The sequence below is a fragment of the Microcaecilia unicolor genome, chromosome 3, assembly GCF_901765095.1.
Source record: "Microcaecilia unicolor chromosome 3, aMicUni1.1, whole genome shotgun sequence".
In the NCBI taxonomy this organism is placed as follows: Eukaryota; Metazoa; Chordata; class Amphibia; order Gymnophiona; family Siphonopidae; genus Microcaecilia; species Microcaecilia unicolor.
In genome coordinates, this window is record NC_044033.1 from 230189186 (window position 1) to 230216660 (window position 27475).

The 27475-nt window shown below is 48.3% G+C and overlaps 1 protein-coding gene across 1 annotated transcript in view; it reads left to right on the forward strand.

The window, feature by feature from the left end:
• The window catches only part of LOC115466353 (E3 ubiquitin-protein ligase TRIM39-like), a 399358-nt gene that overhangs the window by 260549 nt on the left and 111334 nt on the right, over positions 1–27475 (forward strand). Inside the window, exon 17 of the mRNA XM_030197539.1 lies at positions 15718–15738. Within this exon, the coding sequence (XP_030053399.1) occupies positions 15718–15738 (21 nt within the window). The remainder of the gene's footprint in view (positions 1–15717; positions 15739–27475) is intronic.

Sequence of the window (27475 nt, forward strand, 5' to 3'; positions counted from 1 at the left end):
CAATTTTAGCCAAGCTTCAAAACACAGCTCAGTCCAGCTAGGCTTTCAAAGCACGGTTCAAGGCTTTGCGCGGGCTCAAAGCCTAAGGTCCCACCCTCTTGGTCAGTCATACTCCTACCTGACCTCCTCCCGCTTGACCCGGCTTGGCCCCGCTACCTCCTTGGCTTTCGCTGAGCCAGAGCTGAAAAGTCCATCGGCTCTTCCAGGGTGTTCTCTGGTTCAGTCAACTCCATAGGGCAAGGCTCACTCTCCCCTCCTCTCTCCTCAGGAGCCCAATCCATATTCTCTTCACCCCGCCCTTCTCCCAGCTGCTCACCCTTTTCTTCATTAAAGTTCTTTGGAGTCCCTTCTTTCTCCACCCACTTGTTCCACCACCTCCTCCACCAGGTTGGAGAATCAGCCTTACTCCTTCCCCTGCGGCCCTCCTCTGGTGACTCCTGGGAATGCACACAGTTTCTCTTATCCCCAAGTTCCCTTTGGGCATGCTGGGAGTTGTAGTTCCTTGTTTCTAGTTCTTTCTTGGGGAATGCCTGCCTGTAACGGGGGTATTCTTGCTTAGCCCAGGGTTCCCCTGAGGCATGCGGGGAGTTGTAGTTTCTTGCTCTCCTCTTTTCTCTCTGTTCCCCAGAGCTGCCTACATACTCTTTACAGTAAGAAGATTGAGCCTGCTTGTCCTCGGAGAAATTGAAGATACATACCTGTAGCAGGCATTCTCGGAGGACAGCAGGCTCATTATTCTTACAACCCTCCCTCCTCCCCGTTGGAGTTGTTATTGTTCTATACTTTGCTATTTACTAACTGTTTTGCACACGCTCGCGTCGAGGGCGGGAAGCCATTCGCACATGCGCAGTGCGTTTCAGCCCGCGTGATGGCGCATTGCTGGAAAGGTCTTTGTTTTTCGAAGTTCCAGTCTCCTGGGCCGTTGCGGATGACGACCCATGCATAAGAATATTGAGCCTGCTCTCCTCAGAGAATACCTGCTACAGGTATGTATCTTCATTATCCATAGTGATAAGTACTTAAGTACATAAGTAATGCCACACTGGGAAAAGAACAAAGGTCCATCGAGCCCAGCATCCTGTCCACGACAGCGGTCAATCCAGGCCAAGGGCACCTGGCAAGCTTCCCAAACGAACAAAACATTCTATACATGTTATTCCTGGAATTGTGGATTTTTCCCAAGTCCATTTAGTAGTGGTTTATGGACTTGTCCTTTAGGAAACCATCTAACCCCTTTTTAAACTCTGCCAAGCTAACCGCCTTCACCACGTTTTCCGGCAACGAATTCCAGAGTTTAATTATGCATTGGGTAAAGAAACATTTTCTCCAATTTGTTTTAAATTTACCACACTGTAGTTTCATCGCATGCCCCCTAGTCCTAATATTTTTGGAAAGCGTGAACAGACGCTTCACATCCACCTGTTCCACTCCACTCATTATTTTATATACCTCTATCATGTCTCCCCTCAGCCGTCTCTTCTCCAAACTGAAAAGCCCTAGTCTTCTTAGTCTTTCTTCATAGGGAAGTTGTCCCATCCCCGCTATCATTTTAGTCGCCCTTCGCTGCACCTTTTCCAATTCTACTATATCTTTCTTGAGATGCGGCGACCAGAATTGAACACAATACTCAAGGTGCGGTTGCAGCATGGAGCGATACCACGGCATTATAACATCCTCACACCTGTTTTCCATACCTTTCCTAATAATACCCAACATTCTATTCGCTTTCCTAGCCGCAGCAGCACACTGAGCAGAAGGTTTCAATGTATTATCAATGGCGACACTCAGATCCCTTTCTTGGTCCGTAACTCCTAATGTGGAGCCTTGCATGACGTAGCTATAATTCGGGTTCTTTTTTCCCACATGCATCACCTTGCACTTGCTCACATTAAACGTCATCTACCATTTAGCCACCCAGTCTCCCAGTCTCGTAAGGTCCTTCTGTAATTTTTCACAATCCTGTTGCGAGTTAACGACTTTGAATAACTTTGTATGATCAGCAAATTTAATTACCTCTCTAGTTACTCCCATCTCTAAATCATTTATAAATATATTAAAAAGCAGCGGTCCTAGCACAGACCCCTGAGGAACCCCACTAGCTACCCTTCTCCATTGTGAATACTGCCCATTTAACCCCACTCTCTGTTTCCTATCCTTCAACCAGTTTTTAATCCACAATAGGACATTTCCTCCTATCCCATGACCCTCCAATTTCCTCTGTAACCTTTCATGAGGTACCTTGTCAAACGCCTTTTGAAAATCCAGATTCACAATATCAACCAGTTCCCCTTTGTCCACATGTTTGTTTACTCCTTCAAAGAATTGAAGTAAATTGGTCAGGCAAGATTTCCCCACACAAAAGCCGTGCTGACTTGATCTCAGTAATCCATGTCATAGTAACATAGTAACATAGTAGATGACGGCAGAAAAAGACCTGCACGGTCCATCCAGTTTGCCCAAGAAATGTGCCACTTTTCTGTGTATACCTTACCTTGATTTGTACCTGTCTTTTTCAGGGCACAGACCGTACAAGTCTGCCCACTGTCCCCGCCTCCCACCATCGGCTCTGGCACAGACCGTATAAGTCTGCCTAGCACTATCCCCGCCTCCCAACCACCAGCCCCGCCTCCCAGTACCGGCTCTTTTATCCAATCTCGGCTAAGCTCCTGAGGATCCATTCCTTCTGATGTCCTTGGATGTGCTCTGTAATTTTGTTTTTAATAATAGCCTCTACAATTTTCCCCGGCACCGACGTCAGACTCACCGGTCTATAATTTCCCGGATCTCCCCTGGAACCTTTTTTAAAAATGGGCGTTACATTGGCCACCCTCCAATCTTCTGGTACCACGCTCGATTTTTTTTTTTTTAATTATTTAATTATTTAAATTTTCCAATATATCACCACTTAAAGTGAATATGCAATCGGCATTATTTAACATTAGGAAACAAAAATGAAAAGTATATATCTTTACAGCCCATTTGTCCACAAGTTGAGGAAATTTGATTCCAAGATTAAGGAAATTAGAAAAAGAAAAAAAAATACAAAAATTAATAATCAATAGATGCTTCCTCTGTTTCAGACCCCAGCCTGCTAAATTAGGGAAGGTTTACTATATTCACATCAACTCTTGCTTCAATAAACTCTTTCAACTGTTTTGGATCTACAAACTGAAAATGTTTACCCTCAAACATCACATTACAAAAACAAGGAAATCGCAAAACAAAATTTGCTCCCAATGCCACCACCCTGGGGCGAAATTCGAAAAAGGCCCTTCGTCTCATCTGTGTAGGCCGTGAGAGATGTGGAAAGATACGGACCTTTGAGCCCAAAAACAGATTTTCTAAGTGTCTCAACGAAAGCCGTAGTACGGCATTCCTATCAGGCTCCAATGCAAAAGTGGCAAGCAGAGTTAACCTCTGAGTAACTATTTCTAATGAACTTTCTAGGAATGAGGTAAGATTCATTCCCTCCCCTATTACGGGGGGGACCACGCTCGATTTTAAGGATAAATTGCATATCACTAACAGTAGCTCCACAAGCTCATTTTTCAGTTCTATCAGTTGTGAGCACTCTGGAGGGCTGGTACGAGGGAAAGGGGATAGTGGTTCTTTCAGCCGGCATCATCCCCGGTCATTCAGCCCAGCTAGGAGAGCAGTGCGCCCTCTAGGGATCAAACTGCCAGGGAAAGCTGTAATGCAGGAGAAAAACTACACTCCCCAGAAGCCAATGCAGGGTCAGCTGAACTCCCAGGAGGGGGAGGGAGGAAGGACTGATTGGGAGATGAGGTCTGATCCTGGAGATGGGGAACAGCTGGTGGAGCTTGGGGAGGAGGAGGAGATGGAGTGGAATAAAAAAGAGGTAGAAAGAGAAGGTAAGGAGAAATGTATGGAGGTGGGTGGTTTGGCTCTAACCCATGCAGACAAGGTGAGAGCTTTTGTGGCCTCAGCATTGCCCCGGTTGTGGAGTTGGGGGAAGCTGGGAGCAAAGCAGTGGAGGAGCAACTGGAAAGCACAACTTGCTACTATATTGGCTGTTCCCAAGAGGTAGTGCTGTGGAAGGTGGGAAGGGATTTAAGACAGAAAGGCATGTACATTTTGGAACTTAAACGGTAGGAGGTGAGAGAGGAGGTGGTTCCAGCTAAATCTCCAAAACTATCTGCTGTGAAGATAGTGGGGCTGGAGGTTTGGGGAGGATTTAAAACAAAAGCCTGGAATTGAAAATGAATTGAAGTTTGCTGATGGTTGGAGGTGTTTAAACAAGGCTGACATCTGTCACAATAAAGAACTTGGATTGCTTTTACTGCTGGAGTGGGCCTGAGTTTCTCAGAAGCTGGCAAGGTGGAGAAAGAGAGAGAGCGACAGTGCGGTGACTGGCCAGGAAAGCGGACGGAAGTCGGTGGAAGCTAAGCAGGGTTGACTCCGGCTCCCACCTGGAAGGGAGACCTGGTTACAAAGTGGTGGCAGTGGTGGGATCGTTTGAACGACCCGCCAGTGAAAGAAGCATGCATTGCTCCGAGTTCCGGTAAGCATATACGGGACTCGGGTAACCAGGAGGAGGGGGATATAGAGGGCCGGAGCTGTGGTAATACCGCACTTGGAGATTGTTCTTTGTCTTTCCCTTTCTCTCAGGTACTGGTGGCTAAGAAGACATGTAGTCGAAGGAGCTGCTGTCTTTTATGGTCCACCAGTTCCAAAAGCAGCAGGAAATGGCTCAGAGACTTCTAGAGGATTCCTTGGTTGCTTCTCGAGCACAGATACAACCGGTGCTGGAGGTGGTGCAGGAATTGTTACGGGCAGTACCCCTACCGAGGAAGGAGAGTACTTCATTGGAGTCTAAAGCCACTGGAGCTGTGCCTGGAAGCATGGAGTCTGGACGGGTTAATTGGCTGCCTTGGGGCAAATTAACAGAGCAGGACGACATTGAGGATTATCTGGGGACTTTTGAGAGGGTAGCACTGGCGGCCGCCTAGCCTCAAGAGCAATGGACCATTAGACTGGCTCCCGCCCTGTCCGGGGAAGCCCTGGCAGCTTTTCGGAGCCTGTTGCCAGGGGACGTGGTGGATTATCAGAAGCTTAAAACGGCTATTTTGGACTGGTATGAGGTAAGCAGACAAACTTATTGCAGGCGCTTCCGGAGTTGGAGGTGGAGGGAGGGGGAGACTCCGAAGGCCTTGGCTCAGAAGCTGATGGACTTGGCTACCAAATGGTTAGAGCCTGATAAGAGGGCAGTAACTCAGTTGATGCAGGATCTGGTGCTGGAGCAGTTTTTAGAGGCTCTACCGGAGAGTATAAGGGTAAATTTGATCAGGAAGTAATGTGAGACTGTGGATGAAGCTATCAAAGGCTTTGAGTACTTTATGGAGTCACAATACTCAGAGGGGGGAGAGGGTGTCTGGCGGGGTGGTCGGGGTAAAATGTTCAAAGGATCTGGGTGGAGGGGGGAAGGTCCTAAGGAGGATGATAGAATGTGCTACCGATGTGGGAAGTCTGGACATTTAAGGAGGGATTGTAGGGCCAAGTTGGGGCTCATATCTCAGGTAACCCCCCTCTAAGGAACCCCAGTTTACGCATTGAGTTAAGATAGGAGGGGTCCCGGTGGAAGGACTATTAGACTCAGGGGCGGACCAGACAATGTGCTCCCAGAAGTTGTGGGGGCAGATTGCCCGGAAAGGGGGTCAGTAGTGTAGGAAGGGAGACCGGTCCGTGGCTATTCAGTGCATACACAGGGCCTCCTCAAGGTATCCGGTCCGGCTAGTAGACATACAGGACCAGGATGGGCTTCATTGGGTGTGGGTGGCTGTACTTCCTAGGCTTCCTCAGGATCTCATTTTGGGACGTGATTGGGCTCCATTCACATACTGCCTTGGGGGTAAGCAAGCCTTGGTACCTACCCGGGCCCAGGAGAGGCAGGAGAAAGAGCAGGAACTGTCCCTGGCACAAGTATTTCCATTCCAGGGAGAAGTTGTAGGGTGGCCGGGGAAGACAAGGAAAGGCTCTCAGCAAAAGAAACGAGGTCAGGAGCAAAGGCGGCAGCATTGCCAAGAGCTCCTTCATCGGGGGAGGTTCCCACGGGATACGGAACAGGTGTTAGAGAGATTCCCTGATTTTTCCAAAGAGCAAAAAGATGACCAGACATTGCAATATGCGTGGGAGCGGGTAGATCAGGAGGGAGAAACCAGCTTCCCTTGGTTTGTTAGTGACAAGGGGTTGCTATATTGAGTGACCTGTTTAGCAGGGGAGAAGGAACCTCAGAAACAGTTGGTAGTACCGAAGGGGTTCAGGGACCTGGTGTTGCGGGTATCCCATGACCATATCTTGGGGGGACATAAGGGGGCTCAGAATACGCTCCGGCAGGTATTAAACAGATTTTACTGGCCTGGGGTGTATAAAGAGGTGGAACAATTTTGTGGCTCCTGTAGTCAGTGTCAGAGGGTATCTGAGCAAATACCGAACAGAGTGCCCCTACGGCCCCTTCCTCGTATAGGAACTCCTATTACCCGTATGGTAATGGATATGATCGGGCCTATTGATAAGTCCCGAAGGGGGTATTCCTATATTCTAGTGATCATGGATATGGCCACAAGGTATCCCTGGGCAGTGCCGCTTCGTACCACTTCAGCTAAAGTTATTGCGGCCCAGCTAATTCGGATCTTTTGTGAGGTGGGGTTTCCCAGAGAAATGATTACCAACCGGGAAACCAATTTCATGTCACGAACCCTGGCCCAGGTGTGGGAGGCCTTCGGGATACAGCATATTCGGACCGCAGCTTACCACCCTCAGACTAATGGCCTGGTGGAGAGGTTCAATAAAACCTTGAAAATGTTGTTGAGGAAAGGGTTAGGTTCCTCCCATGAGGAATGGGATCTATTGTTACCATTTGTTTTCTATGTGTGTAGGGAGAATGTTCAGGCCTCTCTGGGCGTCTTGCCATTTGATGTATGGGAGATCACCCCAGGGTGTGTTGGACGTGTTAAGGGAGCAGTGGTTTCCTCCGGAAGAGGAGGATCATGATGTAGTGAACTATCTAGTGAAGCTGAAGGAACAGTTGCATAAATTGAGCCGCGGGGCTCAGCAACACTGGGAGAGGAGTCAGGATTACCAGAAAGCCTATTATGACCAGAAAGGGGTGGAGAGGGCATTGGAGGTGGGGGACAAAGTGTTGATCATGGTTTCAGACTCATCTCATAAGTTCACGGGACGCTGGAGGGGTCCTGCTGTCATAGAAAAGAAGTTAGGTCCAGTCACCTACTTAGTAAGGAATGAGCAAGGCCGGGAGCAGACCTATCATATTAATGTGCTTAAACCTTGGCAGGAGAGAAGGGGGCTATTTGGTCAGTCTAGGATAGAAGCTGAGGAAGAATTAGGACCACAGATCACGGAGATATTTAAGGCAGGAGAACCTCAGATTGCGACTACATTGCCAGGAAGTCAGCAGAAAGAGGTTCAGGCACTTGTGGAGGAGTTTTGGGATGTCCCGACTCCTTGCCCAGGGGAAACCCACCTTATCATGCATGATGTCATCTCGGAGCCGGGCTGGGTGGTCAGACAGAGACCTTACCGTCTCTCACCCCCAAAGAAACAAGAGGTGGTCCGACAGGTACAGGAGATGCTGGATTTTGGGGTCATTGAGGAATCTGTCAGTCCATGGTCGAGTCCTGTGGTGTTAGTGCCCAAGTCCGATGGTACATGGCGGTTTTGCATCGACTTTAGGCAAGTTAATGCACTGTCGGATTCCGATGCCTATCCGATGCCACGTATCGATGAACTTTTGGATCGGTTGGGTACTGCCCGATATCTGTCCACCCTGGACTTGACCAAAGGGTATTGGCAGATCCCTCTGACTCAGGAGGCCAAGCCTAAGACAGCCTTCTCTACACCCATGGGGCTCTATCAATTTAAACGCATGCCGTTTGGTCTTAATTCCGCGGCAGCTTCCTGCCAGCGGTTGTTAGATCAGGTGTTAAGACCAAATCAGCAATATGCGGCGGCTTACCTGGACGATGTTATCATTCAGAGTAAGGATTGGCCCTCTCATATTATAAGATTGAGGGCGGTATTAGAGGCTTTCCGTCAAGCAGGTTTGACTTTGAACCCTCAAAAGTGTTGCTTTGGGCAGGAGAGGGTTAAATATCTGGGATACCAGGTGGGGAATGGTCAGATAACTCCGCTCTGGGATAAGGTAGCGAGTATCCGGGATTTTCCGTGCCACAAAAATAAGAAGCAGTTAAGGAGCTTTTTGGGCCTAGTGGGGTACTATAGGAGGTTCATACCCCACTTTGCCTCCATTGCTACACCCCTCACTAATAAACTTCAGAAGGGGTCCCCCAACAGTCTACGATGGGAGGAGGAAGGGCTTCGGGTGTTCAATGAATTGAGATTGGCCCTGTGTCAGGAACCCTTGCTGAGAGCCGTGGATTTTGATAAGCCCTTTGTACTGCAATCTGTTGCCTCGGGGGTAGGTTTGGGGGCTGTGTTGTCTCAGGTACACGAGGGACAGGAACATCCCCTGATGTATCTGAGCCGGAAACTGCTCCCCCATGAGGTCCGGTACTCGACCATAGAGAGAGAATGTTTAGCGATAAAATGGGCAGTGCAGATGTGCCATTACTATTTAGATGGACGTAAATTTACTCTGGTTACTGATCATGCGCCTTTGAGGTGGTTAGGCCAGATGAAAAATAGTAATGGTCGTCTCACAAGGTGGAATCTGGCTTTACAGCCCTATCAATTCAAGGTGGAGCATAGATCAGGCAAATTTCTGACAAACGCAGATGTTCTTTCTCGAATTGCCAATGCAGAACAGGAGAAGACTGGCAATCGTTGAGCGGGGGGGGGGGGGGGGGGGGTTGAGCACTCTGGAGGGCTGGTACGAGGGAAAGGGGATAGTGGTTCTTTCAGCCGGCATCATCCCCGGTCATTCAGCCCAGCTAGGAGAGCAGTGTACACTCTAGGGATCAAACTGCCAGGGAAAGCTGTAATGCAGGAGAAAAACTACACTCCCCAGAAGCCAGTGCAGGGTCAGCTGAACTCCCAGGAGGGGGAGGGAGGAAGGACTGATTGGGAGATGAGGTCTGATCCTGGAGATGGGGAACAGCTGGTGGAGCTTGGGGAGGAGGAGGAGATGGAGTGGAATAAAGAAGAGGTCGAAGGAGAAGGTAAGGAAGAATGTATGGAGGTGGGTGGTTTGGCTCTAACCAATGCAGACAGGGTGAGACCTTTTGTGGCCTCAGCATTGTCCCGGTTGTGGAGTTGGGGGAAGCTGGGAGCAAAGCAGTGGAGGAGCAGCAGCTGGAAAGCACAACTTGCTACCATATTGTCTGTTCCCAAAAGGTAGTGCTGTGGAAGGTGGGAAGGGATTTAAGACAGAAAGGCATGTACATTTTGGAACTTAAACGGTAGGAGGTGAGAGAGGAGGTGGTTCCAGCTAAATCTCCAAAACTATCTGCTGTGAAGATAGTGGGGCTGGAGGTTTGGGGAGGATTTAAAACAAAAGCCTGGAATTGAAAATGAATTGAAGTTTGCTGATGGTTGGAGGTGTTTAAACAAGGCTGACATCTGTCACTATATCCTGCAGTGCCTGTTTGATTCTATCTGTTAATGCTGTGGTACAAAGCTTTTAAAACTAAGTGGAAAAGACTAGGGAGATTAGTCGTTAAAATTTGCTTTTTATATTTTTATTTTGCCTAACACTAGCATATAATTCCTCCTTTAAACCCTAATCTTTAAGCTGTCAAAGCAGAAAGCAAAGTAGCGTTCACTTACCAGCAGTGGCGTAGCCAGACCTGACATTTTGGGTGGGCCCAAAGCTAATATGGGTGGGCACTATGGGCCTGATATTCAAAATTATTTAACCAGCCAGGAACGGCTCTTGGCCAGTTAAATAGCATTTTAGCACATAACCATGGCTATTCAGCAGGAGATAACCTGTCATCTCTTGCTGAACATCCATGTTTAGCAGCTAGCCACTAACTGGCTATATCGTGCAACACAGGTATTCAGTGCCAAACCAAGTATGTTTAGCGGTTAAATTAGGCCGCATAAATAGCAGGCCTATCTTTAATCGCTAAGCACTTAATGGGTTAGCACTGAATATTGACTTAACCAGTTAATTTGCCACAGTCAAAAATGAAACTGGATATTCTACGCCAGACGCCGGAAATGGCTGGAAGTGAATATCTGGGTTTAACACTGAATATCAGGGTGTCTGTATATAGGTATGTTTCTTGGGATAGTACTAAATAATGCCTTAGAGTACACTTGATGACGGATTTCTAAATAAATAATCTGCCCAACTGTCCTGCATCAACATAAACCACATACATACTTAATGGAAACACTGACATTTTAATATATAGTTACAGTATCCCATAACTTAAACTTGACCAGTCTATTATAATGAAAATACCCTGCAAAATAATTATAGCAATAGCACATATCCTTCAAACTTTGCTTTATAGCAAATGTTCATGTTGATGGCACACTGAAATTTGCAGTCTGTGGCAGAACTAAAAAAAGCCCAAATATAATTGATTTACATTTTTTTTAAAGGGAAGCAAGGGAAATATAAACTGCTCTTGACAGAATTTACTTTCATTTCAATATCAATTCATTTACACACGAAAATAAATTTACATTTTTCACAAATGTTAACCTTTGTCTACACCAACACATCAAAAACTGCATGAAGCAAAGCCCAGATTTCTCACTGATGAAATAAGCAAAATTACACTGTCAACATCAAGATTTTTTACCCCACCTATTGTGGAATCTGTAGCATACAAAACGTTTCCTCTTACAGCTTTCCATAGGAAAAATATATTCAAATTCTGGGAACACCTCAATAATAGCAACACAAAATTCCTTCACTGCCAGATACTTAGTGAAGTAACATTAAATCCTGCGAAAAAGCTTCTCAGAGTCTATGCTGCAAACCTAAACAACAACAATTCTGAACTCACAAATACCAATGACAGTATCTTTAAAAAGGAAGCAGTGAATATACACAACAGCGCCAGACAAGTCAGACTGAGATATAGATCCTGACACTAACCACATGCCAGCAGAATCTCTCATCTCAGTCACTTGCAGAACACAGATCAACCCTGATCAATTACAAAATAAAGGACCAAAAATTTGAAATTGTCCCTACTCCTCTCCTCCATTCATCCCTGTAGCCTAACATCAGCCCTACCCTTCCCTACCCCCAATCCATCCCCATAGCCCAGCATCAGCCCTACCCCCAATCTATTCCTGAAGCCCAAAATCAGCCTTATCCTTCCCTACTCCCCCATCCCTCCCTATAACTCAGCATCAGTACTACCCTTCCCTTCTTTACTCCTCCATCCATATAACCCAGCATCAGCCCTAACCTTTCCTACCCCCACCCTTCCCTGTAACTAGTGCCAGCCCTACCCTATCCCTTTATTATTATTTTTATTTATTTATTGCATCCCACATTTTCCCACCTATTTGCAGGCTCAATGTGGCTTTATCCCCTACCCCCTTACCCTGGCATCAGCCCTGACCTCTCCCCTACCCCCATCCCATATTCTGGCATCAGCCCTGCCCTTCCCTCCCCCCTCCCCCACACAGAAGCACACTAGCATTAAACACTTTTTTTTAAACATCTCCACCCAAAAACCCACCATGAATGCAATACAAAACTTTACTTTTTAACCTGGGAAATGTAGACAGAGCCCACCCCCACTCAGAAGCCCATCAGCATTACACAAAACAACTTTTTGAGCTTCCCTGCAGAGGTCTACTCCCCCCCCCCCCCCCCCCCCATGAGTCCCAAGATCACCTGGTACAAAGTGCTGCCTGGAAAGGAGGCCCAAGATCACCAACTGATTACAGTGAGTGAACCCGATTTCTCCAGCACTGCTCAACAGCTCAACTCTCCGATTTTGCCCCTTGTTGAGTCCTGGAGCTCAATGCTGTACTTACCTACGGCTAGGGTTACCATATGGCTCCAGAAAAAGGAGGACGGATTGAGCCAGCCGGGTTTTACTTCCATTGCTTTCCATTGAAAGTATCTTCCCCAGGCAAGGGCAGACAATCTCCTCCCTAGTGTCCTTCGCTCGAGCGTCTCAACAGATCACAGCTTGGCAGATGTGAGACTCTTAGGGCACATGGCTTCCACAGTTCATGTAACTCCCATGGCACGCCTACATATGAGATCAGTTCAATGAACCCTAGCTTCCCAGTGGTGCCAGGCCACAGGGGATCTAGAGGATGTCATCCATCTCTCCACTGACTTTTGCAGTTCCTTTCAGTGGTGGACCATTCAATCCAATTTGACCTTGGGACATCCATTCCAAATTCCTCAGCCACAGAAAGTGCTGACGACGGATGCATCCCTCCTGGGGTGTTGAGCTCATGTAGATAGACTTCACACTCAGGGAGCTTGGTCTTTTCAGGAGAAGGATCTTCAGATCAACTTCCTGGAATTAAGAGCGATCTGGAATGCTCTCAAGGCTTTCAGATATTGGCTATCCAATCAAATCATTCTAATTCAGACAGACAATCAGGTTGCTTTGTATTACACCAACAAGCAGGGTGGCACCGGATCTCGCCCTCTGTGTCAGGAAGCTGTCAGGATGTGGCTTTGGGCTCACTAGCACGGCATGTTTCTCCAGGCTATGTTTCTGGCAGGCGTAAACAACAGTCTGGCCGACAGACTGAGCAGGATAATGAAACCTCACGAGTGGTCACTGAACATGGATGTTGTCCGCAATATCTTCCGAGCATGGGGCACCCCCTCGGTGGATCTTTTTGCCACTCAGGTCAATCACAAAGTCTCTCAGTTCTGTTCCAGGCTTCAGGCCCACGACAGACTAGCGTTGGATGCCTTTCTCCTACATTGGGGGACAGGCCTTCTGTATGTGTATCCTCCCATACCTCTAGTAGGGAAAACTCTACTGAAACTCAAGCAAGACAATGGAACCATGATTCTGATTGCACCTTTTTGGCCCCGTCAGACCTGGTTCCCTCTTCTCCTGGAGTTGTCCTCCGAAGAACCGTGGAGAATGGACTGTTTTCTGACCCTCATCACTCAGAACGAGGGGTCACTTCTACATCCCAACCTCAAGTCTCTGGCTCTCACAGCCTGGATGTTGAGAACTTAGAGGTTGCCTCTTTAGGCCTTTCAGAGGGTGTCTCCCGAGACTTGCTTGCTTCCAGGAAAGATTCCACGAAGAAGTGTTATTCTTTTATATGGAAGAGGTTTGCCATCTGGAGTGACAGCAAGGCCCTAGATACTTTTTTCTTGTCCTACACGGACCCTGCTTGAATACCTTCTACACTTATCAGAGTCTGGTCTCAAGACCAACTCCATAAGGGTTCACCTTAGTGCAATCAGTGCTTACCATCAACGTGTAGAAGGTCAGCCTATCTCTGGACATCTTTTAGTAATTCATTTTATGAGAGGTTTGCTTTTGTCAAAGCCCCTTGTCAAACCTCCACCAGTGTCATGGGATCTCAACGTCGTTCTCACCCAGCTGATGAAAGCTCCTTTTGAGCCACTGAATTCCTGCCATTTGAAGTACTTGACCTGGAAGGTCATTTTCTTGGTGACTGTTACTTCAGCTCGTAGAGTCAGTGAGCTCCAAGTCCTGGTAGTGCATGCACCTTACATCAAATTTCATCATAACAGAGTAGTCCTCTGCACTCACCCTAAGTTCTTGCCAAAGGTGGTGTCAGAGTTCCATCTGAAGCAGTCAGTTGTCTTGCCAACATTTTTTCCCCGTCCATATACCCGCCATGGTGAAGACAAGTTGCACACCTTGGACTGTAAGAGAGCATTGGCCTTTTACGTGGAGCGGACAAAGCCCTTTCGACAGTCCGCCCAGCTGTTTGTTTCTTTTAATCCCAACAGGAGGAGAGTTGCCATCGGAAAACGTGCCATCTCCAGTTGGCTAGCAGATTGCATTTCCTTCATTTATGCCCAGGCTGGGCTGACTATGGAGGGCCATGTCATGGCTCACAATGTTAGAGCCATGGCTGCGTCAGTGACTCACTAAATGTCAGACTCCATTGAAGAGATTTGCAAGGCTGCAACGTGGTCATCAGTCCACACATTCACATCTCACTACTGCCTTCAGCAGGATACCCGACGCAACAGTCAGTTTGGGCAGTCGGTGCTGCAGAATCTGTTTGGGGTTTAGAATCCAACTCCACCCTCCTAGGTCCATTTCTGTTTTGTTCCAGGCTGCACTCTCACCTAGTTGAATTTATTTTCAGGTCAATCTCTGTTACGCCCTTGCCGTTGTGAGCCCCAATTGACCAATGTTTTATTATTTTGAGTGAGCCTGGGGGCTAGGGATACCCCATACGTAAGAATATTGAGCCTGCTTGTCCTTGGAGAAAATGAAGATACATACCTGTAGCAGGTATTTTCCGAGGACAGCAGGCTCAATATTCTTACAACCCTCCCTTCTCCCTGTTGGAATTGTTCTTCTCTTATTGCTTTTTATTAAACTGAGCACTGCATGTATTGCTGCATGCACAGATTCTTTCCTCATTTGTTTCCTTTTAGAAAAGCTTTCCCCCGATATGTAAACCAACGGCTCCTGGTTGGTTAAATAGTGTGATAAAGTTGCATCCAGGCTGGTTGGGTTATGGCAGTTTCAGCTTGAAATACAAGTCCCAGAAGGCATTGCAGGCAAGGAGCCAGGGGGTGGGATGAGGAACCCAGACTGGACTCCTGGCTGCAATGGGGGAGGACATGGGTGTGAGCTGATAGGATGGGTGGATTGGCTGCCTCTAGGGGGAAAGAGAGTTAGGAAACCCTGTGTGCAGGAGCTCATCATTAGCCTAATACTCATCTCAGCTGGTAGGGATGTGGGGGAAGCTAATGTGGAAGGAATGATTGGTTGTGAGAGCAGAAGCCAGGGATTGATTAGCCAGGTGGGAAGGAGTCTCAGCAAGTTTCGGGAGAGAAGCAGAAGCAGAGAAGGAGTAGAGTGAAGCAGATGCAGGCTGACCCTTATGAAGGTGAAGAGGGGGAAAAGTATGAACTACTGCTTTGGGATTTAACTGTGATGATGAATTGAAGGAACTGCTTCTATTGAATTGAATGAACTGCTTCTATGGGGAATTGAACTATTGTTTGTTGTACACTGGATAAAGAGCCCGGATGGAAGCTGGTTGGGAGCTTCTTACTGAATCCTGATATGTGCTGATAGCCTGCTTAAAAGGGGTCTATTTGCCACACACTTTCAGGTGGCTTACATGTGCTGTAAGATTAAAAGTGAATGCTGCTGTTGGAACTGTGTATCAGGTCTACTAGGAACCTGCATGGAATAAAAGCTTGGAGATTGAAGTTGCTGCTGGACATTGTTTTTTTGATTGTGCCAGGGGAGCTTTGGCTTCCTGGTGACAATAGCAGTTAGCCGCCTAACCACAGATATTCAGCAGGAAATATCTGGGCTCAGCTTATGCGGGCTGCCTCCAGCAGTATGAATATCGGCCTTCATGAGTCATTGTATGATTATTTACTGTGGCCGAAAACTATTCCAGTTCTTAAGTCAGTCATTAGATATGTTAATAGCTGGGTGGCTGGTGGGTGTGACGATCACTTGATGATTTGCCTGAACCTCATGCACAATATACAACATTTTAGTATGTGTAGAGAGAAAACTAGTTATCATAATGTATGTACATTCTAGTGCCAGTAATACTGCATCACTGATTCTTCCAACTTTTATTCTCTTGTAGAAATGCTCACTGCAGATAAGAGTAAGTACTTTTCTATGTATTTTCTGTGGCTGAAATAATAACACTTCTTAAGTCTTGCCCATTATGGTTTTATGAGACAGAGTCTGCATGGGTTCAGCTAAGGGAAGTCTTGCCTCATCAATTTGCTTAATTTCTTTGAAGGCGTAAATAGACATGTGGAGAAAGTTGAGCCGGTTGATGTAGTATATCTTTTTCTCTGATTACCCCTAAAATTTTACCAGAAGCTACCCTTGATAATTCTTCTGTTTCACTCATCAATCATCTCATTACAATATCTTACATAATATTAGCAAAGCCTGAACAAGTAGTTTTGGATACATTCTGTTTCAATTTACTCAACTCCAACCAAACAAAACGATAGCCAGACATAATTATAATCTCTTCAAATCGTGATGCTATCATCTAACAGACAAATGAAATACATATAAGCTAAAATACCATGTTTCCTAATTAACATGCCCAATGGTTGCAAATAACTTATTATATAGAAGAGGAGAAAGGAAAAACACAGAAGACATTGGATGGTTTAATCTTTCAGTAAACTAACTAAGGTCTGAACTCTTTCAGTCATAATCACATTAAATTCAAGTTATTTGTTTTCCCAAGTCACTTGCAGACTGACAACCAATGGATTGTCTCATCTTCAGAAATACCAGTCATCTATGGGATTGGTATGGCCGTTGTCACATTCTACATAGAATTTGTCCTGTTAGTCAGAAGAGCCGGGATATATTTTCTTTAGACACATACAGCTGCAAACAGCGTCCTTGGACGCTATGGAATAGATTCAAGAAAAGGCACTGGGATACAGTGCACTAAGCAGGGATTCTGTAGAGGCAATTGCTTGTGGTAACATACTACTACTACTAGTAGCATTTATATAGCACGTCCAGATGCACGCAGCGCTGAACACTTGACATAGAGAGACAATCCCTGCTCAAAGAGCTTATCTATTAGAGCTTGTGGTAAGGAATTTTTCTGGAAGATGGCATTGCGAGGGCTTTGAAACATTATCTTGTTAGGGTGATGTAGGTAATGTGTTAAGGAGTAAATTCTATAAGTAGTGCTAAAAAGCAGCACTGATAAGGTAATGCACTTAGTGCGATTCTATAATGAATATGTTTCCTTTATAGATTTGTCTTTTATAGATTCACACTTAGCAGTAAGGTGTACCTATGTGTTGCAATTAGATCTGTTATAGCCAGGCCTAAATTCTGACATCTAAGGCGCACTTAGGCGTGATTCTGTTTCAACACGCAAAAATCTGAGAAGAAGACCTTAACCACGTCCCAAAATTTTTATGCACAATAGGATTCAGGCGCAATCCGTTACAGAATTAGATATGTGCCTAAATCCTAATTCTCTGAGGACAAGCAGGCTAAATATTCTTACGTATGGGTCGTCGTCCACGACGGCCCAGGAGACCAGAAAAAACTTGAAAAGCAAAGGAATCTTCTCGAACGTTCCGTCGCGCGGGCCAACTCACTGCGCATGCGCGAGCGGCTTCCAGTCCACGATGCGAATGTGCAGTGCTCCGTTCTTTTTGATCCACGCTTCAGGAGAGTTGTGTTTTCCCTGCTACTCCTTTTCGGCTCAGGAGAACCATTTTTTCGTGTTTATCGCAACCTCTCTTCTTGTTCTTCTTTTCTTCTCACATTAAAAAAAAATTCTTATTTTTTTCATTTACTTTTTAGTTTTTTTTCTTCCTCTTTGAAGTTTACTTTCTTTTTTGTTGCGGCCGCCCTTAGGCTGTTCGACCACGTCTTTTTTCCCCTTTTTTGTGCCTTGTTATTGGTGCCATCGAGACTTTTGATTTTGTGGACACTATTTTCCCACCCATGTCATCGAAGACTCCTAGCGGCTTCAAACGCTGTATTCGCTGCAACGGACCATCTCGTCTACTGACCCCCACGCATGGTGCCTTCAGTATCTTGGACCCGACCATCTCCCAGCTGCCTGTAAGCTGTGTAAGTTGATGAAGAAACTGACCCAAGTGGCTCTAGAGGCTCAGCGTGAGAGACTTTTTTCTGACCGGTCCGGTCCTTCGACGTCAGCAGCGAGGTCGGCGGCATCGGCGTTGAAGGAAGCAGCGACACGAGAGCTCAGGTAATGGCTGCAGAGCGACCGCATCAAGCTGGTCTCCTCCCATCTCAAGGCCTACTGCTATGCAGGCCCCCCGGGAACGACCTTCGTCGGACTCAGCCCCGAGGAGGCGTGAGAATTCCACGCCCTCCTCTTCGGTACCGAGGAGTCTCGATGACAGGCGTCGAGCGAAGGCTAAGATGCACCGTCATCGATCTCCTTCCATGCACGGTACCAAGAGCTCCGGGGAGCCAAGGGAGTCGGCACCCAAGAAGCGTCAGCGCCGGGAGGACCGCTCATCCTCCATACAAGAAGTGCCGATGCGTCGGTCATCTGGCAGCCTGGTACCGAATCTCGAGCCTCCTCAGATTCCGGTACTGACTTCAGCACCGGACCCCCAGCCTTTTCCGATGGAAGCTCTTGAAAAGCGAATCAGGGCCCTTTTTCCGGAGCTTCTGGATGGGTTGCTTCGCCAGTCTGCAACGGTGTCGGGACTGCTTGCGCCATCCGTTCTGACTGTGGAGGCGGCATCTGGGCCATCACCTGTGAGGAGGTCCCCATCCTCGTTTCGGCTGCCACCCGGGTTGATTCCCCCTCGACGTCGGTGGAGGAAGCTTCAACGGAGTCTAGGGAGGGGTTGACTTCTCGACACCCCCACGAGGACGTCGATCCTCGACGTCGAGACAGGCTCGGGTTCGGGCTGCTCTTTGGGAGCTTTTGTCCGACACCGATGAGGAGCGCTCGTGGGAAGAGGAGGAGGACCCCAGGTACTTTTCGGAGGAAGAGTCCTGTGGGCTTCCCTCTGATCCTACTCCACCAATTGAAACTAGGATGCCTCCACCTGAGAGTCTTTCTTTCTCATCCTTTGTGCGGGAAATGTCTAAGGACATTCCATTCCCTATGGAGGTTGTGGATGGGCCTAGGGCTGAGATGCTCGAGGTCCTGGATTATCCTTCTCCGCCTGCTGAGGTTGCTACGGCCCCCTTGCATAATACACTGAGGGAAGTGCTTATGCGAAATTGGTCATGCCCTCTTTCTAATCCAGTTGTACCCAAAAAATCTGAGTCCCAGTACAGATTCCATGGAGAGCCTGTAATGGTGAAGGCCCAACTTCCTCACGATTCCATGGTGGTGGACTCTACTCTCAGAAGAGCCAAGAGTACTAGAGACTATGCCTCGGCGCCCTCAGGCAGAGAGTCTAGGACCTTGGATTCTTTTGGGAGGAGAAAGTATCAGGCCACTGTGCTCGCCGCCAAGGTCCAGACATACCAGTTCTACACGAGCATCCACTTGCGGAACTCTGTGAGGCAATTGTCCAGTTTAGTTGAAGCACTTCCTCCGGAGCTTGCTGAACCTTTTCACCAGGTGGTCAGGCTGCGGAAGGCGTGTCGCAAATTCCTTGCCAGGGGGTCTTACGACACTTTTGATGTGGCATCCCGAATAGCTGCTCAAGGTATAGTGATGCGCAGACTCTCGTGGCTGTGTGTCTCTGACCTAGATCAGAAGACCGAGCAGAGAATGGCAGATGTTCTTTTCTAGGGGGATAATCTTTTTGAAGAAAAAGTAGAGGACAGGGTCGATCAGATTAAAAAGCATCATAACGCTATGGATTCTCTCTCCAGCCGGACGTCTTCTGCTACTGTCTCCTCTTCTAGGAGGTTTTTTGGAGGGAAGAGGAGTGTTCCCTATTCCTATAACAGGCGTAGGTACACTCCTTCTTCTCGGCAGCCGGTTCAGGCTCAGCCCCAGCATGTGCGTTCCCGTCAATGCCGTGGGCCTAAGGCCCCTAGGGCTACCCAGCGAAAGCAAGGGATTGGCTTTTGACTGGCTCCAGTGCAGCATAGCCTCAGAAAAAGTATCCATGCTGGACGGCTTGCCTGTCGGGGGGAGGCTTATATTTACACCAAAGGTGGTCTCTCATAACCTCCGACAGGTGGGTTCTTCAAATAGTCCGGTTAGGATACACTCTCAATCTGGCATCCAGGCCTCCAAATTGCCCACCGGGAGCTCAGTCCTTCAGCTCCCAGCACAAGCAGGTTCATGCAGAGGAACTCTCCGCCCTTCTAAAGGCCAATGCGGTCGAATCCGTTCCACCAGGGGAAGATGGGCTGGGATTCTATTCCAGGTACTTCCTTGTGCAAAAGAAAACAGGGGGGATGCGTCCCATCCCAGACCTAAGGGCCCTGAACAAATTCCTAGTCCGAGAAAAGTTCAGGATGGTTTCCCTGTGCACCCTTCTTCCCATGATTCAGGAAAACGATTGGCTATGCTCTCATGACTTAAAGGATGCATATACTCACATCTTGATACTCCCAGTTCATAGGAAGTATCTTCGATTCTGGCTGGAAGCCATAGGCGTAGTTTGACTGTTTCATTTGGGGGGGCAAAGAATGGGCGGAGCATATTAGCATATCATTTGCATATATAAATATGCAAATGAATATGCTAATATGGAGGAAGGAAATGAAATTTACAGGCAAAATATCACAGATGCACATTTCCAAAAGCTGACACATTTCAATTAATAAATTATGAATAAAATACTTTTATTTACCTTTGTTGTCTGATCATTTAGTTTTTCTATTCGCTTTGATCCCAGTGTCTTCTGTTTTATGCAGTGTCTTCTTTCCAGTAGGCTTCCCTCTGCTCCCCACCCTCCCAGTCCCATCCATCTCTTGCTCCTTCCCTCTGCTCCCCAACCCTCCCAGTTCCATCCATCTTCTGTTCCTTCCCTCTGCTCACCATCCCTCCGTCCCATCCATCTTCTGCTCCTTCCCTCTGCTGTGCCTGACCTCTCCCAATCCCATCCATCTCCTAGTCCATCCCTCTGCTCCCCACCCCTCGCAGTCCCATCCATCTCTTGCTCCTTCCCTCTGCTTCCCACCCCACCCAGTCCCATCCATCTCCTGCTCCTTCCCTCTGCTTCCCACCCCTCCCAGTCCCATTCATCTCCTGCTCCTTCCCTCTGCTTCCCACCCCACCCAGTCCCATCCATCTCCTGCTCCTTCCCTCTGCTCCCCACCCCTCCCAGTCCCATTCATCTCCTGCTCCTTCCCACCCCTCCCAGTCCCATCCATCTCCTGCTCCTTCCCTCTGCTTCCCACCCCTCCCAGTCCCATCCATCTCTTGCTCCTTCCCTCTGCTTCCCACCCCTCCCAGTCCCATTCATCTCCTGCTCCTTCCCTCTGCTTCCCACCCCTCCCAGTCCCATCCATCTCTTGCTCCTACCCTCTGCTTCCCACCCCTCCCAGTCCCATTCATTTCCTGCTCCTTCCCTCTGCTTCCCACCCCTCCCAGTCCCATCCATCTCTTGCTCCTTCCCTCTGCTTCCCACCCCTCCCAGTCCCAGTCATCTCCTGCTCCTTCCCTCTGCTTCCCACCCCTCCCAGTCCCATCCCTCCCAGTCCCATCCATCTCTTGCTCCTTCCCTCTGCTTCCCACCCCTCCCAGTCCCATTCATCTCCTGCTCCTTCCCTCTGCTTCCCACCCCTCCCAGTCCCATCCATCTCTTGCTCCTTCCCTCTGCTTCCCACCCCTCCCAGTCCCATTCATCTCCTGCTCCTTCCCTCTGCTTCCCACCCCTCCCAGTCCCATCCATCTCTTGCTCCTTCCCTCTGCTTCCCACCCCTCCCAGTCCCATTCATCTCCTGCTCCTTCCCTCTGCTTCCCACCCCTCCCAGGCCCATTCATTTCTTGCTCCTTCCCTCTGCTTCCCACCCCTCCCAGTCCCATTCATCTCTTGCTCCTTCCCTCTGCTTCCCACCCCTCCCAGTCCCATCCATCTTCTACTGCCCCCCCCCCCCCCGCGAGGTCCAAGATCGTGACTCCGTTTACCCCCTCTCTTCCTCCCTCCCTCCGGCGCAGGCAAGTCTTCAGCTTTTCCAGCGTTCCTGGCAGCGGTAGCGTTGTACACGCTGCCTTCGGTCTGCCCCGGAAGCCTTCTCTTCAAGTTCCTGTTCCCACCTATGCGGGAACAGGAACTTGAAGAGAAGGCTTTGGGGCAGAGCCGAAGGCAGCGTGTACAACGCTACCGCTGCCAGGAACGCTGGAAGACTGCTGCCTGCGCCGGAGGGAGGGAGGAAGAGAGAGGGGTAGACGGACACGCTCCTCTCGGTCCGCTTGGCTTCCCTGCCCTCTCTGTCTGCGTCCAGCCCGAAAGGAAATGACGTCAGAGGAAGGCGGGACGCAGATAGAGAGGGCAGGGAAGCCAAGCGGACCGAGAGGAGCGCGTGCCTGCCTGCATGTGGTTTTTTTTTTTTTTTTTTTAAACTAATGGCGCGGCGGCGCCTCGCGTCGTTTGGGGGGGGCATTGCCCCCCCTCGCCCCCCCCAGTCTACGCCTATGCTGGAAGCTCAGCATTTTCAGTACTGTGTACTGCCCTTTGGCCTCGCATCTCCACCCAGAGTCTTTGGTGTCTGGCAGTTGTCGCAGCATCGCTTTGCTTGTGTTCCCTTATCTCGACGATTGACTGGTGAAGACCACCTCAGAGGCAGGGACTTGGAGAAAATGAAGATACATACCTGTAGCAGGTATTTTCCGAGGACAGCAGGCTGAATGTTCTTAAAACCCTCCCTTCTCCCCGTTGGAATTGTTCTTCTCTTATTGCTTTTTATTAAACTGAGCACTGCATGTATTGCTGCATGCACAGATTCTTTCCTCGTTTGTTTCCTTTTAGAAAAGCTTCCCCCCCCCCCCCCCCCCGATATGTAAACAAAGGGCTCCTGGTTGGTTAAATAGCAGTTAGCCACATAACCACAGATATTCAGCAGGAGATATCTGGGCTCAGCTTATGGGGGCTGCCTCCTGCAGTATGAATGTCGGCCTTGGTGAGTCATTGTATGATTATTTACTGTGGCCGAAAACTATTCCAGTTCTTAAGTCAGTCATTAGATATGTTAATAGCTGGGTGGCTGGTGGGTGTGACAATCACTTGGTGATTTGCCTGAACCTCATGCACAATATACAACATTTTAGTATGTGTAGAGAAAAAGCTAGTTATCATAATGTATGTACATTCTAGTGCCAGTAATGCTGCATCACTGATTCTTCCAACTTTTGTTCTCTTGTAGAAATGTTCACTACAGAAAAGAGTAAGTAGTTTTCTATGTATTTTCTGTGGCTGAAATAATAACACTTCTTAAGTCTTGCCCATTATGGTTTCATGAGACAGAGTCTGCATGGGTTCAGCTAAGGGAAGTCTTGCCTCACCAATTTGCTTCATTTCTTTGAAGGCGTAAATAGACATGTGGAGAAAGGTGAGCCGGTTGATGTAGTGTATCTTTTTCTATGATTACCTCTAAAATTTTACCAGATATTTTACCCTTGATATTTCTTCTGTTTCACTCATCAATCATCTCATTACAATATCTTACATAATATTAGCAAATCCTGAACAAGTAGTTTTGGATACATTCTGTTTCAATTTACTCAACTCCAACCAAACCAAACATTAGCCAGACATAATTATAATCTCTTCAAATTGTGATGCTATCATCTAACAGACAAGTGAAATATATATAAGCTAAAATACCATGTTTCCTAATTAACATGCCCAATGGTTGCAAATAACTTATTATATAGAAGAGGAGAAAGGAAAAACACAGAAGACATTGGATGTTTTAATCTTCCAATAAACTAACTAAGGTCTGAACTCTTTCAGTCATAATCACATTAAATTCAAGTTGTTTTCCCCAGTCACTCGCAGACTAACAACCAATGGATTGTCTCATCTTCAGAAATACCAGTCATCTATGGGATTGGTATGGCTGTTGTCACATTCTACATAGAATTTGTCCTGTTAGTCAGAAGAGCTGGGATATAATTTCTTTAGACAAATCCAGCTGCAAACAGCTTCACTAGACGCTATGGAATAGATTCAAGAAAAGGCACTGGGATACAGTGCACTAAGCAGGGATTCTGTATGGGCAATTGCTTGTGGTAACATACCTATTAGAGCTTGTGGTAAGGAATTGTTTCTGGAAGAAGGCATTGCAAGGGCTTTGAAACATTATCTTCTTAGGGTGATCTAGGTAATGTGTTAAGGAGTAAATTCTATAAGTAGTGCTAAAAAGCAGCGCTGATAAAGTAATGCACTTAGTGTGATTCTATAATGAATATGTTTCCTTTATAGATTTGGCTCTTATAGATTCACACTTAGCTGTAAGGTGTACCTATGTGTAGGTGGCTACAATTAGATCTGTTATAACCAGGCCTAAATACTGACACCTAACTTAGGCGCACTTAGGCGTGATTCTCTTTCAACACGCAAAAATGTGAGAACAAGACCCTAACCATGCCCCCAAATTTTTATGCACGATAGGATTCAGTTGCAATCCGTTACAGAATTAGATATGTGTCTAAATTCTAATTCTCAGAGGACAAGCAGGCTCAATATTCTTACGTATGGGTCGTCGTCCACGACGGCCCAGGAGACCGGAAAAAACTTAAAAAGCACAGGAATCTTCTCAAACGTTCCGTCGTGCAGGCCGACTCACCGCGCATGCGCGAGCGGCTTCCCGTCCACGACGCGAACGGGCAGTGCTCAGTTCTTTTTGATCCACGTTTCAGGAGAGTTGTGTTTTCCCTGCTTCTCCCTTTTCGGCTCAGGAGAACCGTTTTTTCGTGTTTATCGCGCCCTCTCTTCTTGTTCTTCTTTTCTTCTCACATTTAAAAAAAAAATTCTTAGTTTTTTCCTTTACTTTTTAGTTTTTTTTTCTTCCTCTTTGACGTTTCCTTTCTTTTTCGTTGCGACCGCCCTTAGGCTGCTCGACCACGTCTTTTTTCTCCTTTTTTGTGCCTTGTTATTGGCGCCATCGAGACTTTTGATTTTGCGGACGCTATTTTCCCACCCATGTCATCGAAGTGTCCTAGCGGCTTCAAACGCTGTATTTGCTGCAACTGGACCATCTCGTCTACAAACCCCCACGCGTGGTGCCATCGATGTCGAAGGAAGCAGCGACATCGAGAGCTCTGGTAATCGCTGCCGAGCGACCGCATCGAGCTGGGAGCAGCGAGGCTTTGAGTGGGTATCTGCCCATCTCTAGGCCTACTGCTATGCAGGCCCCCCCGGGCCCGACCTTCGTCGGACCCAGCCCCGAGGAGGCGTGAGGATTCCACGTCCTCCTCTTCGGTATCGAGGAGTCTCGATGACGGGTGTCGAGCAAAGGCTAAGAAGCACCGTCATCGATCTCCTTCCATGCACGGTACCTTCTTCCGGAGCTTCTGGAGGGGTTGCTTCGCCAGTCTGCATTGGTGTCAGGAGTGCTTGTGCCACCATTCAGACTGTGGAGGCGGCATCTGGGCCATCACCTGTGAGGAGGTCCCCGTCCTCGCGTCGGCTGCCACCCAGGTCGATTCCCCCTCAACGTCGGTGGAGGAAGCTTCGCCGGAGTCTAGGCAAGTGTCGACTTCTCGAAACCCCGCCACGAGGTCGTCGAACCTCCATGTCGAGACAGGCTTGAGTTCAGGCTGCTCTTAGGGAACTTTTGTCTGACATCGATGAGGAGCACTCGTGGGAAGAGGAGGAGGACCCCAGGTACTTTTCGGAGGAAGAGTCCTGTGGGCTTCCCTCTGATCCTACTGTATTCCACCAATTGAAACTAGGATCTCTCCACCTGAGAGTCTTTCTCATCCTTTGTGCGGGAAAAGTCTAATGACATTCCATTCCCTATGGAGGTTGTGGATGAGCCCAGGCCTGAGATGCTCGAGGTCCTGGATTATCCTTCTCCGCCTGCTGAGTTTGCTACAGCCCCCTTGCATAATACACTGAGGTAAGTGCTTATGCGAAATTGGTCATGCCCTCTTTCTAATCCAGTTGTACCCAAAAAATCCGAGTCCTAGTACAGAGTCCATGGAGAGCCTGTAATGTTGAAGGCCCAGCTTCCTGTCATGTTCCCTGCTTGCGCAGGTATGGGCATCTGAGGAGATGGCGGCCATCTTGGATGTGGTCATCTCCAGGATAGGGCGCCCATTTTAGAGGTGGGCGCCTTAGGATGGGGCGGCCATCTTGGAGCTGGGCAGCCTCAGGAAGGAAGTCCCTATTTGGGCTTGAGGATGTCTCTGGTAGGGGCAGCCATCTTGAAGACAGCTGTGCATGTTTGGGCCTAATTCCTGTCCTTTTTAAAGCCCTGTCTCCTGTCCTCCCATGCTTTGGCTTCTACTCTGTTCCTGGGTAGTTGCAGTGCTTCTGGATCTACTTCTGTTTGCTGCCTGGTATTGACCTTTGCCTGTTCCTGGATCTGCTACTGGTTGCTCCTGGTCCTGCTTCTGGCCGTGCCCCATGGACTTTGTTCTGGACTCAGTTCTCTCTGCTGTGTGCTTCCCGCACCTGGGGGCTCAACCCCTGGGGAACGGAGGGGGACACAGGGGGAACTCGGGGTTGGCTGACAGCTCGATGAGGAATCCTCCTCCTTTGGGCACAAGAGCTCACACCGCCACTGGGCAAGCCTGACAGAAAGCCGAAGCCATGAGCTCGTCGGATAAGTCTGAGATTGCCGAATTGACCTGAATAGTACAACAGCAGCAAGGTCAGCTGAACCAACTATCCGCAGCGCTGCAGAATGTCTGCGCCCAGATGCAGACAATGCAGGCGGCCCGCTAGGTTGCTCCTAGCCCCTCGGAGCCGGTGGGATCTCCCTTCGGAATCCAGCTTCCGGACCTACCACGCTTTGATGGCACACCTGCCTGCCACTGTTTTATCAACCAGTGTAGCATGCTATTTGAAATGCAGCCCCGGGCCTTTCCATCTGACCAAGTCAAAATCACATATATGATGACTCTCTGGATCAGCCCTGGCGTGGGCCACCCTCTTTGGGTACAGAGAGATCCTCTGTTAACTAATTTCAACGAGCTCCTACGCCAGTTCCGGATGGTGTTCAACACTCCCGGAAGACCGTCCTCCACCGCTGGGGAGCTGTTACCAGTGCAGCAGGGTACAGACTTGGTGGGGGTATACGCTGCTCGCTTCCAGACTCTAGCTGCGGAACGTGGCTGGAACCAAGAGGCCTTGACTGCCATATTCTGGCAGGGATTGAACAGCCGCAATAAAGATGAGTTAGCCGGACGAGAGGTACCGGCATCATTGGATGCCTTGATCTCCCTATGCACCTGAGTGGATGTCCGGTTTCAGGAGAGAGCCTGAGAACAAGCTAGTTGGCATCCAGGACCACGTTCCACCTCGAGGTCACAGTCCCGGCATTCGCCCCAGAGGGCACTGGGGCTTGCGGAGGAGAGTTTCATAATAGTAATGGTAATGGGCCGATCACGCCTCTCCGAGAAGGAGCGAGCTTTTCGCCAAAAGAATCAACTCTGCTTCTACTGCAGAGAGAATGGCCATAAGGTGGCTTATTGTTCTTGCAAGCCGGGAAACGACCAGACCCAGGACCACTGAGGCGGGTGGCCCTGGGTCATGTATTCGCTAAGCCTGAACAAGTATCCCCAGTACATGAAAAATTGGTTATTGTTCCATTATCCTTGCAATATCAGGATTTCAAATTATCCACATTGGCTCTAATAGATTCTGGAGCTGGAGGTAATTTCATCACTGCTGGACTCCTGACGGAGTTAGGTAATCCTTGTGTGCCCTGTGGATCGCCACTGCAGATAATCTCTGTGCAGGGGATGGCCTTGCCTCACACTATCACACAGACCACCAAAC